General features: G+C 44.2%; 1 protein-coding gene across 1 annotated transcript in view; it reads left to right on the top strand.

The window, feature by feature from the left end:
• Positions 1 to 12265, top strand: part of LOC122932940 (protein FAM240B-like) — a 58298-nt gene extending 46033 nt beyond the window's left edge. The window contains exon 2 of the mRNA XM_044287634.1: positions 12119 to 12265. Coding sequence (XP_044143569.1) covers positions 12122 to 12265 — 144 coding nt within the window. The 5' untranslated portion in view covers positions 12119 to 12121. The remainder of the gene's footprint in view (positions 1 to 12118) is intronic.
• Positions 12266 to 14885: the final 2620 nt, after the last annotated feature.

Genomic DNA, 14885 nt, shown 5'->3' on the forward strand with positions numbered 1-14885 from the left:
TTAATGATGGTGTAGGTTTGGGGACCAATAGAGCCTTTAACTAAAATATACCTCCCTTCTGAATCTTGGCGATGGGAAATATATTTAAAGGGAATTTTCCTCTGGAATCCAATACTCACTCCCCCAGATGCCGCAGAGTTACCCCCACAATGATACCACAGTGGGTAATTAGAGAAGGAGAGGTTAGGGTAGTGGTCAAATTTGAAATGAGTTTCCTGGAGAAGGAGGACACTGGCCCCGGATTTGCATAGCAATGTGAAGATCTGACTCCTCTTAGAAGGGGAGTTGAAGCCCTTAACATTGAAAGACGCAAATGTGAGATCAGCCATACTGTCTGTTATAAAAGTAATTACCTTGAGGAAGCCAGGTCCCCTGTCCAGGTAAGCATTGATGGGTGCAATTGTTTAAGCTGATCTGGGGGAGTGAGTCAGGAGCCAGAGGAATCTTCTGTGTCGTCATGCAGGAAAAGATGATGTGAATAAGTACCTTTAACCAAAAGTAAATACCAGAACAAAAAACCATTAAATTAACTTTCAAGCAACAAGGCCCATCTGTATGGGTCGTTTGAAAAAGCGGGGTAAGGATCGCAAGGGGGGAAATGGTGTATCAACCCGGTTGTGACCCTCACAGCACTTAGAAGCAGCCTTGATCATGAGGCATGGTGACAGAGTGAGAATGAGATTTATGTGGAGATATGATAAAGAAGGATAAGGGGAGAAAAAAGAGAGGGGGGAGATAGAGAAATAGGAAAGAGGAGCAAGAGGGAGACAGGATGAATAGAGTCAGCTAACTGCTAATCCTATGAGCATCCAGAAGTGGGAGGAAGTGAGAAATGAATTAGGAAAGGGAACATAGGCATTTGAGATATTTCTGACATTCAGACTAAAGTTAGACAACCAGGGTCTATGGCGTCATCTGGGTGGTCTTGTGCTTATTCTTCTGGGATCTTGGGGTGTGCGGAGGCTCAAAGGGAGAGATCTTCGGAACCTCTGGCAAGTCCGTGAGATCCTGGTAGAGTTCCCAGTTTTCAATTGGTAGTGGAGATATCTGGAGATGATCGTATACTCCAGCCAAATCGGTGTATGATGTAACAGTGAGACGGCGTCCCTCATAGAAAAATGACATTCCGAAAGGAAAGGTCCATCTATATGGCGTCTTCTTGGCTCTAAGCCAATCCGTTAGGGGTTTCAGGTTTCTTATTTTCTTCAGCGTGGAGGGGGCCAAGTCTTGATAAACAGCTATCGGAACTCCCTCATAGGTCAGGTCGGTGATGTTTCTTGCAGCTTCCAGGACCGCTGTTTTGGTTTGATAGTTGAGAAATCTGCAAATAATGTCCCCAGGTGGTTCAGAGGGTTTGGGCTTGGGGCGCAATGCCCTATGCGCCCTTTCTACTGTAATGTCGGCAAGCTGGTCCGGGCCCAAGATGGAGGTGCAGATCTCCGTCACCGCCGCAGGAATGTCAGCTGCTTCAATCGCTTCAGGAACTCCTCTGAAGCGCAGGTTGTTTCTGCACCCTCTATTTTCCTGGTCCTCCACTGCGTTGTGGAGATCATTCAGGTAAGAGCGGCATTTTTGTAAAGAGATGGCCGTGGCAGATTGATGTTCAAGGACTGCCATTTGCCGGGATTCCAGGGCCCCGACTCTGTCCCCTATATGGTGGACATCTTGGCGGAGAGCTGTTAATTCAGTCAGCACCGGCTCCATAGCTTTGCCGAGTGATTGTTTTAGGAAGCGACGGGTTATCAGGAGTGCTGTCTTGCAGTGCGAGTCCTCCGTATAGCTTTCCCCCTCAGACATGTCAGCGGAGCGTTCATGCGCTCTATGTGAGGAAGCCGGCACCATCTTAGGTTCTCTGGCCGCTACTGTGGCGGCTGCCTTTTTTATGAATTTATCCATGTCTCCGCTGCTGTTCGGAGGCTTAGGGGTGCTAGGGTTATCTCCAGCCCTTGGGTGACCGATCTTGACCATCGTCACGTCTGCTTGCTTGTGCTGGCTTGTGCTGTGCATGATTTAGATCGGAGAGCTCCTGACTATGCGGCCATCACAGTTCGGTGCTAGCTCTGCCCCCCAGCAAAATAGATTTTGTTATGTTTAACTATGGCCTCATTCTTCAGTACTATTATTCCACTGCACCAATCCCCAGGGAGTGCCCTGTGACAGAACACTTGATCGGGCCACTACCACTCCTATCCTCTACACTGGCATCTCAGGGGGTATCTGCATCGAACTTGATGTTACAAACAGAATTGTACCTCCGTGCCTTAGGCCTCATGCACACGACAGTTTTTTTTCACGGTCCGCAAAACGGGGTTCCGTTGTTCCGTGATCCGTGTCCGTTTTTTTTTCTGTGTGTCTTCCGTGATTTTTGGAGGATCACCAGACATGAAGTAAAGTTAAAAAATAGTCGTTTTGGTGTCCGCCTGGCTGTGCGGAGCCAAACGGATACGTCCTGACTTACAATGCAAGTCAATGGGGACGGATCCGTTTGACGTTGACACAATATCACGTGCCAGTAATAAGCCCCCATCACGTGCCAGTAATAAGCCCCCCCAATGTGCCAGTAATAAGCCCCCCAATGTGCCAGTAATAATCCCCCCATCATGTGCCAGTAATAAGCCCCCCCATCATGTGCCAGTAATAAGCCCCCCCATCATGTGCCAGTAATAAGCCCCCCCATCATGTGCCAGTAATAAGACCCCCATCATGTGCCAGTAATAAACCCCCTAATGTGCCAGTAATAAGCCCCCCCCCCAATGTGCCAGTAATAAGAGCCCCCCTAATGTGCCTGTAAAACTATTGTAAAAAAAACTAAAAAAAAACACTTACAGTATACTTACCTACATGTCAGCGATGCAATGCAGGCCTCTTCCGGCCTGTGTCCCGTGCTGTATGGCTCAGGTGGCGCAATGGAGTCATCGCCCAGCCTGCGCCGGCCTCTGATAGGCTGCCGGCCTAGTGCCTGCAGCCTATCAGAGGAAGGAGAAGGGACAGGCCTCTCCCTAACCCTGCCCCGCCGCAGCACAGGCAGATGACTATGGAGATGAGCGCAATGGAAGCGCTCATCTCCCTGTGCCCGACTGTGGCAGCTCACTTAGGGGGGGCATTTTAGTTGGGGGGGCACATGGGGGGCACAGCATGATGTAGGGGGGGCACAGCATGATGTAGGGGGGGGGCGTTCAGTTTGTCCTACCTCTCAGCGGGTGTAAAAAAGCCCCCCATTTTGGACCGGTAGTTAGGGTCTAACATGGTGGAGAGCCAGTAGTCATCCTTCTACCGAATGGTGACAGCTGTCACTATGCAAGCAACTGAGCATGCATCAGGCCATTTGTCCAAGTGACTCGGAAGGATTCCCTGCCTCCATCTCCACTGCATACTGCCATGGTATGTCTGGATCACTTGCCTCATCTTCCTCATCGCCCTGTAGCTCCTCTGACTGCTTCTGTGTCTCTCTCGTGTGTGGGAGGAAAACACCACACCGAGCATAGAAGGGAAAGGGGATACTGGAATAAGGCTTGGAAACTAGGGAAGAAAGATGGACACCTCCTACAGAAACCCTAACTCCAGTCCTGACAGAGTACCAGTATGAACAGGCTCCAAAGGTAGGCAAGTTTATACACCTGTTCCTCCAAAGGGAAGGACGAACAGGAGTCTCCCTCAGGCCTAATGACAAACAACAGGGAAAGGCAACACACATATATATATATATATATATATATATATATATATATATATATATATATATACGAAATACAAAAGGGAAAGGAATCACTTATCTTCAATGAAGCTTTGGTAGCACCAGGAACTCAGCCGAGAACCAAACACAAGCTAACCACAAGTCCAACAGAAGCTATAAAGAGCATAGCATAGTGGGAGAAACAACAATAACTATAGAAGGTTAAATGACCACAATAGCCACACCTGAGGAAAGAAGATGTGGCAAGCAGCAAAAACAACACAGACAGCATTTGATCCAAAAGGAAAACATGTCAGATCGAACCACGTGTTGCTAGTCTCACAGATCTCCTGCCACCTGTCGCGGGAACGTCCGTATTTCTCGGTATGTCCGTGACATCCTGCTCCTCCTCTTCTGTCACCTGTGTAAAAAAAACTGCAATTTTTCTATGCATTGCTTGTGCTGGAATGTCCTCCTCCTCTAGTTCAGCCCCCACAGGGCTAACGTGGCGGTGAAATGTAGTCACTATGTCTCCTGTCCCTTTACCAGCCAGATTTAGCAGCATCTGTTCCAGGACATGAATCAGTGGAATTTCGTTGTTCATCCTGTAGTCCTGGCGACTGACAAATAAAGTTACTCAGGGGAGTACTCCTGTCCGCTTGGATCATCAGGAAATCGTTGATGGCCTTTCTCTGTTCGTACAGTCGGTCCAACATATGGAGGGAGAAATTCCAACGGGTGGAAACGTCGCATATCAGATTATTTGGGGGGATGCCGTTCTACCGCGGCAGCTCAAGGAGAGTGTGCTTTGCAGTGTACGAGTGGCTGAAGTGCATGCAAAGTTTCCTGGCCATTTTTAGAATGTCTTGCAGATGGGTGGAAGACTTCTGGAACTGCTTGACAACCAGATTGAACACGTGTGCCATGTAGGGCGCATGGCTCAGCCCTCTTTGACGCAGCACTGACACAATGTTATTCCCTGTTCTTCCCTGTGCATCCTACTATCATATATTACCAATGTTCTTCCCGTTGTCGGTCACCATGGTTCCGATTTTCAGTTGTCACGGAGAAAGCTAGGATTCAATTTCTTGATGAAGGACGCGTAGCAGTTCCTCCCCTGTGTGACTCCATTTGCCCAGGCAAACTAGGTGCAGAATAGCGTGACACCACTGTGCCGTGCACATGTGGTATGCTGGAGGAGCACTGTGAATTGTCCCTGCAGTGGAGGCTGAGGACACAATGGAGGATGAGGAGGCAAAGGCGAACATTGTCGCAGGACCAATGGCGTGAGAACGTGGAGGCAGAAGCGTTGTCATCTGGACAAGTTGCTTGTGTGGCTGTGCAGGAACCACATTTACCCAGTGGGCCGTAAAGGACATATATTGTCCTTGACCGTAGTTATAGCTCCACACGTCGGCGCTGCCGTGCACTTTGGCAGACACTGACAGGCTCAAGGACTTGCCCACCTTCTGTTCTACATATGTGTGCAAGGCTGGTACTTTTCTTTTTTGAAAAGAAATGACCGCTTGGGGCTCTCCACCTCCGCTCAGCACAAGCCATCAGTTCTCTGAAAGGTGCAGAGTCCACCACTTGGAAAGGGAGGGACTACAGCACCAGCAACTTGACCAGGAGCACATTCAGCTTCTGCGCCGTTACATGAGTGCACGCATACTGTTGTCTCTTGGCAATCGCTTTGGTGATCGATTGCTGACGGAATGACTGACGAGGAGTAGGAAGACGAGGAACAGGAGTACTAGGACCAGCAGATGATCGGAAGGACAGACAGCTCTCTTCAGCTGAGGTGGTGAAGCATTTACTGCATAAAATTGGGTGTGTGCCACTGGTTGAAGGCTAGACCACCGCAGTGGTTGAAGGCTAGACCACCGCATTGTAGCCATACGGAGAGCCGTGGTGCCAACATTGGCACCCTGGCCACGCTTCACCTTCTGCCCACAAATTCTGCAAATGGCCGACGGCGGCCTAACAAAAAATTGCCACACCGCCGAGTATGGCATTTTCCCCCAAACACTCCACGCTGACTGCCTACTACCGCTGCCTCGGTGAACCCCTGCACCGCTAGTTTCTGGACCAGTAGGCTCCTGCGAAGCAGGTGGTCTACCACGGGCACGTTTGGCTTCCAACCTCCCACTGCTGCCACCCTGCTGACTCACAGTCCCACTACCACCCTGCTGGCCCATCTGCTGCCTCACATGCAAGCTGCCACCCTCTTCTCCTGATGATCATGATGAAGCCCCTTCTTCACCCCGCGTAAAAACGTAAAACAATGTAAAATCAATGCAGAACGGCTAATGGGAAGTAAGTATCTATCCTATTAATACACCCCCCGTAAATAGCTGTCGTACAATGTAACTTCACAGCTGAACAGCAATTATGACATATTTTTTTCCTTTTTTCCCCCTATTACTACACCCCCCAAAAAAAGTAAAACAATGTAAACTCAATACAGAACGGCTAATAAGACGTACGTATCTTTCCTATTAATACACCCCAAAAATGGCTGCATCACACAGAATTTGCACCCTAATCACAAGCAAATTTTGCTGGAATTAGTGATGTATCATATAGTGCAAACAACCTAAAAGCAGCAGTATAACTGCAATTTGGATCCCCAATTAGTGCAGCAAGGTGTAATAGAATCGCTCCTATTACCCAGGCTGTACACTCTCCTATTGCACTCTGTTCTCTTTTTAGGCCTCTCATTTTAGGCCTTTTTCCGTTTCCGTTACATTTTGTTTGCGTTCCGTATACAGAACCATTCATTTCAATGCCTTTCATTTCCATATTTCAGTTTTTCCGTTCCGTTCAAAGATAGAACATGTCCTTTTATTGTCTGCATAACGGACAAGGATAGTACTGTTCTATCAGGGGCCAGCTGTTCTGTTCTGCAAAAAACGCAATGCACATGGACGTCGTCCGTATTTTTTGCGGATCCATTTTTTGCGGACCACAAAATACTGAAAAAGCCATACGGTCGTGTGCAAGAGGCCTTAGTCGTGTGGAAGAGCCCTAGTGTAGAATATGCCTCCCTATCCTTTCCCTACACCTTGAATAATCTTTACCTGAACTTGTAAATCATTTTTTCAACACAATGAAGTCTTTCCTAGCACTGTCCCTAGCGCCTGCTGACGTCTCTCCCTGCACTAAGTACACTGGAAAATGGCAGAATCCAAAATGCCTGAGGCTATTTATAGGGCTGTGACATCACAGGGCTGGGTGGCTGCTGATTTGCTGCATGCATGGCATTGTGGGTGATCCCTCATTCCCAGAGTTCCTTGCTCCGTGTCCTAACATGTGCAGCAAACATTTTAGGAAAAAATGCAATTCGTTACCACGAAGCGTAAGGAGATCGCATTTGGTGTGAATCAACTTTGATTCACTCATCTCTAGTGTTATGCATCTGCACAATGATGACAATTGCAAAAAGCAGCCCATGTTCTCTGCCATGTGACAATACACAGCAGAAATTGTGTTTTTGGAGACATAATGGTGGCTAGGTATCTTCCAATGAGGCTATACATGTGTAGTATAGTTCATTGAGGCCAGACAGAGAGCAGAGATAAGCGATTCAATTCTATCTGATTAGAATTCAGCCTGAATTTCTTGTTATTCATTCGAGGTAAATCACAGAGAGAAAGACACACAGAGCGATATGCAGTCCGTTTTTCTTCCAAAAGCAGAGTAGAGGGTGTCTCCAGAGGAAATTGCCCTGGTTAGCAAAGGCTTCTTTCACACTGCCATTAGGTTTGTCCGCAGGCTGCTGCGGCAGAGGAACAGCCTACCGGATCCATACTAACATTTCCACATGTGTGCTACTGGAAATCCTCTCCGGCCCCATTCACTATAATGGGGATGGGCCTGAGATACGGCCGCAGCACAGCAAACATGCTGAGAGGTGGCCGGACAAAAAACGCAGTGTGCTCTTTCTCAGTAGGGAGACCACCATCACCAGGCATCAGATGGGCTTAGTGTTCTTTTATTTTTAAATGGAAAGCTAATTTAAATTAGCATTCCTTCCAAAAAGAAAAGAACACTAAGCCTATATGATGCTAGAAGATGAAAGAAATCTTAATTTGTATATATTTTTCCCAGAAACGCAGAGCAGCATTGGCTAAGGACCCTTAGGATCTGATATTGATGATCTATTCTGACAATAGGTCATCAGTATCTTTGCACTGCACAATCCCGCCTTTAACTCCTCCAGGATTATTTTTCTCACCCTCTTTACCTGTACTCATTTCAGACCTTGGAGATCCTTAACATAATTTTATTTAGCTCATTTTGGCCTCAGAGTCACCCAAATATCCACCAACAGGACTTTCAATTAGCATCTCCTAAAGAGCCATATTTAAAGGAGTTGTCTACCCTCCTAAAAAATGAGTGAGGGACAGGAAACTGCTTTTGACACCCCACCATTCCAACACTTAAGGCTCTCATTACCACTGGTGGGCCAGAAGTGATAAAGTTGTGACTTCTGCAGCCATTTACTGGCCTCAGTAGTGACTTTTCCTGAAGCAGCACACGGTAACACCAGGCACAGGATACTTGATGCTGGAACGGAGGGTCTTTCAAAAAGTGAGAGATACTTCTTTTTGTTTTAAGCAGTTTGCTTTTTTAAGAGGTTTGATTTAAGCTTTACATTTTTTATGTTCTATGCCTCAGAAGTTGCACCTGCTTTCTTGCGTATTGTCACCATTATTTTCTCTTGTGTCAGTGAAATTTCTGACAGCCGCTGGTAAGCTTAAATACTTTTCCATTGGGAAGGCCATTGTGTCAGAGCACTGCTTTAATGTACTGCCCCCTCATGCCCTCTTGCCATTCCAAAAGAGTCACAGTGTGGGCAGGAATTTGTGACTTTTACTTACTTGCCCTCTCAAAAATGCACCCCATGTTCAAAGTACTTATAAGCATGTGCTCTTTAGACAAACCGTTTGTGCATAGTGTTGGGCGCAAATATTCAAATAGCGAATATCGGCACTTCGAAAATTCCCGAATATTTAGAATATAGTGATATATATTCATAATTTCAAATATTCTAGATTCTTTTTCATCAGTAACCTCACTTCTTGCTTGTGGGCCAATGAGAAGGCTGCAATGTCTTTGTCTGAGCTTAGCAACATCCCTAGCAACCAATTGGAAAGTTGCCTACCCCTTGCTATATAAGAACCAGTAGCCCTTGTATGCAGTATTTTACAGATCTGAGATATACAGCAGTGTTATTGCTGTGCCCTCTGCGTTCCTGTGTCATTACATTAGATAGTTAGTTAGCTTATATATATACAGATAATTAGTGGGAGATAGTCAGTGTGGGTTAGATAGTGATATAGTGTAGCTGGCCATACATGCTTCATACAGACATAGTGCTGTGATGTCACAAGTTCACGACAATACTTAGTGCACCAATCACTAATAAGTAGTCAGACCTTTTAAAAAGTGAAGTTGCACGTATTGCGCCAAAATATTCGCATCAAATATTGGAGCACTCTATCTGCATATAAAGCTATTGTTTTGCTGTGCCAACCATTTTCTCCAGTCTCAGGAAACTTCTAGCAGCTTGAAAAATGTAGCTATAATGACCCACGCCTCTATTTTGCGCGCATTATTTGAAAATGACATTGCCAATTTTTCGCGATCAAGAAAATAATTTTACATTTGCAAATTCTCGTATATATGACGAATATTCTACCAAATATTCGCTAACTATTGCGAATTCGAATATTGCCCCTGCCGCTCATCACTATTTGTGCATTCTCTTGAGGGTCTCCCTGGATATATGTACATGGGGTGAAAAATTAAGTGATAAATCAGCAGCTGAATTTGGATGATCTACATGCAAACTTTGCTGTGGATTTTATCCTTTGCATGACAAAAGGTGAATTTTGTGGTGGAAATTTAACCACCAACTGAAATGCAGCTTTAAAATCCACACTATAGATTTTTTCACAGTGTGCATTTTTCTTAAACTCTTATCCATATTGTGAGTAAAACTCTGTGTCCCATGGGATTGTCTTTGTAATATTATAAGGCACATTACATAGCCGAAATTCAGTATGTACAGCAGAGAGGTCATCTGTACATTATGTATCAATCCACAGAAGTGCCAACCTATCAACACTGAATATTATAATTTACAGAGTTATGGCAATACCGTAAAGTACATTGCAGAACCGCTGCAGTGATATAGAAAAGCATGGCATTTTCTGTACAATTTTCTTAAATTTTAGCTTAGCAGAGCCCTCTGCTTTGCAGTTACAGATGGTGTAATATAAAATTATCTTTAGGGGATAGATTAAGTCATAATAAATGTCTCTCCTAATGTCTGCATTCTTGGTACTTAGCATTTGACTTGGTGTGCATGCTCTCATCACCATGCAACATGTTGTCTTCTCAGACTATCCCTTTAAGATAATTGCTACTAAAATAATTTGACTTAAAGGGACTGTTCAAGATTACAAAAAAGGGTTTGCTTTTTTTACAGAAAAAACAATACTCATCCCAACCAGGAGCGTAAATAGAAAATGCTGGGCCACAAAATTTTGAATGGACCCCCTCAAGGTAAACTTCCCTCCAACACCCCCTCCTGTGGCTAGTCAAGAACCCACATGCTCTCCAAACAACCTCCCACTCACTAGTGCTATTTGTATAGAGAAGGACCGGCACTCGCTCTAGTAGTAGTTTCAAATGAATTTAATGGTCACATACATATAAGTGACGCGTTTCGGCTACTGATAGCCTTTGTCAAACATGTTGATGTTTGACAAAGGCTATCAGTAGCCGAAACGCGTCACTTATATGTATGTGACCATTAAATTCATTTGAAACTACTACTAGAGCGAGTGCCGGTCCTTCTCTATACAATTATCTGTGGATCTTCTCTGGGACACGCGCACCGCATCGCTGCAAGCAGAAGTGCCGCTTGTATCTTCTTCTGGATCACTCACTAGTGCTAAACAGAAGGAGAACTCAAGAGTTTACTTTACGCTTTTTACCTTTATGCCTCCTTAATACCCCACACAGTAGTTTTCCCTCCTCATGCCCTCTTAATTGTATAATGCTACCTTAGTGCTCCTTTCATGTGCCCCCTTCACAGTAGTGATAGCTTCTTAGTTCCCCTACACATTAGTCATGCCCCCTTAGTAAACCCTTACAGTACTGCTGCTCCCTTAGTGCTCACCTACCATAGTGAAGCCCCTGTAGTGTTAATAAAATAAAAAAGTAATGCTCACTGAGCCCCATTCCCCAGATGAACAGAGCACATCATCCTATTCCCAGTAGCAAGTGTGATGGAGTGATGACATCATGGCTGCTGAGCAGGAGAGCACACAGACCAGAGATGTTCCCAGCCTTGTGGGCTCTCATACTCAGCCCAGCAGAATTCGATGAGGTCAGTGCATCTCTCCTACTGCTGGGGAGAGCACAGACCAAGGAATGAAGCCCAGGATGACACAGCAGTCAGACTCCGGACCAAAATTTCAGGCCTGAAGTCTAGTAGCCGCTGTCTGTCCAAGTGAATTGAGCTGGACCATACCAGAAACAACCCATAGACAAGAGGGGGATTTTCTATGGAAAAAGCAGACCCTTTTTTCTAATCCTAATTAACCAGCTGAATAAACTTTCACACATAATAAGTAATGCTCACTTAGCCCCATTCCCCAGATGAACAGAACATCCTCTCCGCAGTAGAAGGTGTGATGCAGTGATGACATCATGCCTGCTGAGCTAAGCAGGAGAGCACACAGACTGATGAGGTCACCCTTCTCATTAACCAGGCTTAATTAGGCTTTCTCAATTTCTCGGCCCTATCATTATCATCATTCTTTCAAAATCCTTTATGCTATACTATACTTTAATGTATTCTTCTCTCAGGTAACACATTAAGACACTTACTAAGTAATATACATACTTTTAAGATCTTATGCTTTGCAAGCTATATGACTGATGCAGAAAGCCTACTGGAACATTATGATATTGAGAATCATATCACTTTTTTTCACGGACAACACTGACAGCATAAAGAGACAAAATGCAAACAAAAAGCCTGTTAATTTCTTTTTGTCTATCGTGTCTATACTGAAAGCAAACACATTTATATGCAAAGCAGGAGATTTTCTTAAGAGTGCATAATTCAGAAAGCAGGTGGGGTTTGTAAGAAAACACCTGTGCAAGTAATGATGCAAGGCTTCTCAAACAAACTGAAATTGTACAAAGATAATACCAGTCTTCTTCCTTCTGGTGCATGAGATAAAAAAAATTCCAGGATGTTAAGAGAAACCAGAAAATAAAACATTTCTCTTTTTTTAGCTTAGTTTATGTAACTTTTCATCCATAGCTGAGGAGCAACTGATTTCAAATATATCACATACGAAAGATAATCTAGTGTTGTGTGGATAAAGACATTTTCACAATAGTGCACTTATTTCTTCACAGAATATGAACAACCAATATATACGTGTAGAGATTTTTGCTTTGGAAACTTGTGAACTTAAAAATGCTTGGGAAGAGAGGATTCAAAAACAAAATGAAGAACGACAAATTGAAGCAGCTAGACAGCAAAGGAGCGCTCTAAAAAGGTAAGTGTGACTAGTAGGCTAGAACTCCACTATCTCGGTAGCATGTGCTTCTCTGTTTAAATGCATGATGGTTTACCAATCATTTTGGACCACTTTTGTCACAAATAAAATATTTTTAGTTTTAGGCGTATTTGATGAACCTCGTAAGTTTCAAGTTGCACTTTGTTGTTATCTGATTTCTGTATGGCTTATTTTATTTTTAAGAACTGCTTTCTCTGACATACCTACAAGTTCACAGCTCAGTAGGTGTTCCCTGTGAAGTGTGCTCTCTGTTCCCTCCTTTCTCTCAACGCTCTCACCTGTGACTCTGTGCCTCCTCACAGCTTCCTTCTTACACTGACATAGCTGTGTTTCGTGTGCTTTATGTAAGAAATTGTAGCTTAAAAGTCTCAGAATAGATAAGATGTAACATGCTGTGTCTACACATGTCTCTACTGTGCTTAGAAGTAGACTAGCAAAAGATGAATAATACTTAGAGATGAGCAAAGTTTTGAAAAATTCAATTTGGCAACTTCGCCAAAGTAAGCCAAGAAATTCAATTTATTATGAATTAGTCACAAATTGCTATAAATCAGATATACCCACGCCACTCTGCTTTAGGGTATGGCCACATAGAGCAGTAAACACTGAATATTAATCAGCTCTTGTATAACCACTTCTCCAACCCCAGTGCACTCCTGCCCTACGGGTGGGAGCCCTTCTTCTGCCATATGCTTTTCCTCCTTTTCCACATCATCTGATATTGATGAGAGGAACATCATTAGGAACATTCAGCTCTTCTTATCTCTGCATCTTGCTGACTTTTCTAGGACATGGAAACTTTGAAGATGATTTGGGAAAAGTAAATGCGACGTTTCGACCGTTCCCGGTCTTTTTCAAGCAATAAAGTGAATACAATAATATGTGTCTTATATAGTGCCTAATCAATTACCTGAGCCCTCCCCCAGGTACAGCCGTTAATTACATTGGTGCATATACAAAGTCATTAGCCAGTGACATCTTTGTGCAATTTAACTTAAGATCTATTACCTTTCCCACAGGGAATGTCCTTGGGGTCCACCTCTATTCCGGATCGTCTTTAAGACGAATTTTGTTCGGCGTCCCGGAATCTCCAATGCGCATGCGTCCCCTTCGATCAAGTAGCCAATAGGAAAAATATCCTTAACTGACGTCACTAGTTGTCAATGGTGCGGAGGCAGACTTTGCTCCACGTCATTGTAAAGCGTCCTTTCTGTCCCTTATTAGTGACATAGGTGTCGTCATAGAGACGCGATCAGTTTACATGACACTCGCGTCACTCGACTCCTCCCCCTGTCACTATTCCATTGGTCTCCGGACATATCCCTGCAGGTGCGAGTTCATCTCTCCCCGCTCCAAAATACCTCCAACATTCAATTCATGGGGTTTTCTCCACCCCACACAATTCAAAAGGTCTCGGCAGTCCCATTTTTCTTGACATGATTCCTCCAGAGTAATTGCCGTATCTCCTCAGCAATACACCCTTCTGAGGTCATCATATCCCAAACTGTCATTCCTTTATAGAGGCAATCTTGTCCCATCAGCGCCACTTGATGGGGCAGATGCCTTCCACCAGGAATTTTTAGAATCTCGTAGGTACTCCGGGTGCCAGTCAAATTCAATGACAATGACTCCCGTGGCACCACAAATACATACATTCATCAGCCATGTTTTTCTATTAACAGGTAACAGAGCATGGGAAGGACTCACCCCCCATACTGGACATGTCCGTTGGCCATATATACTGGACAATCTGCTACATGATCTTGGGGACATCAACATTAGGGAGTACGAGATGGAAGAGGACCCCAATATTAGACATCCCTGTAGAGAAAGACAAAAGAAAAAATATATAAATATAAAGTGTTCGTGTTAGTGAACATATTTAAAAAATGTTAATTAAAAATCATCACAACAAAGTTGGGCACAATCTTAGGTTACACAAAATAATAAATATAAGTCCAGTCTACATTTCAGAGGAGATACACAGAAATCCCTAAAGGAAGACTCCCAAATTGAAATCCCTATTGAGTCCCCTTGGTTCACGTGTGTCTAATCTGTAAATCCATTTCAACTCCAATTGTTTATGAAGGGGCTCCCGATCTCCCCCTCTCCGTAATGGTGAAATTCCATCTATGACCTGAAATCGGAGTTGTGACAAATTATGTCCCATTTTTTCAAAATGGTCTGGAACCGGAAGATCCAATACTTTTTTTCGGATCTTAGATTTATGCTGTGTGATCCTCTTTTTTATTTCCTGTGTGGTCTCTCCTACATATAGGAGCCCACACGGGCATTGGAGAGTATATAACAAAAATTTTTATTCATCTCTTCTAACCTTTTTCCCACTATTTCTTGTCAGTGATGAATAAATAGTGGGAAAAAGGTTAGAAGAGATGAATAAAAAATTTGCGAACAGAGGATACCCTAAACAGCTGACGGATAAACATCAAAATAGGGCATTAAAAATAAAAAGGGAGTAATTACTTGAAAAAAATGTGGACAAGTTAAATACTCAGAGTAGGATCCCCTTTGTTTCCAGGTATACGATGGTTAGCAGGCAGGTGGCGGGTGTAATTAGAAAGAACTGGACGCTACTTGCACAA

Source organism: Bufo gargarizans, chromosome 1 (assembly GCF_014858855.1).
Source record: "Bufo gargarizans isolate SCDJY-AF-19 chromosome 1, ASM1485885v1, whole genome shotgun sequence".
Taxonomy (NCBI): Eukaryota; Metazoa; Chordata; class Amphibia; order Anura; family Bufonidae; genus Bufo; species Bufo gargarizans.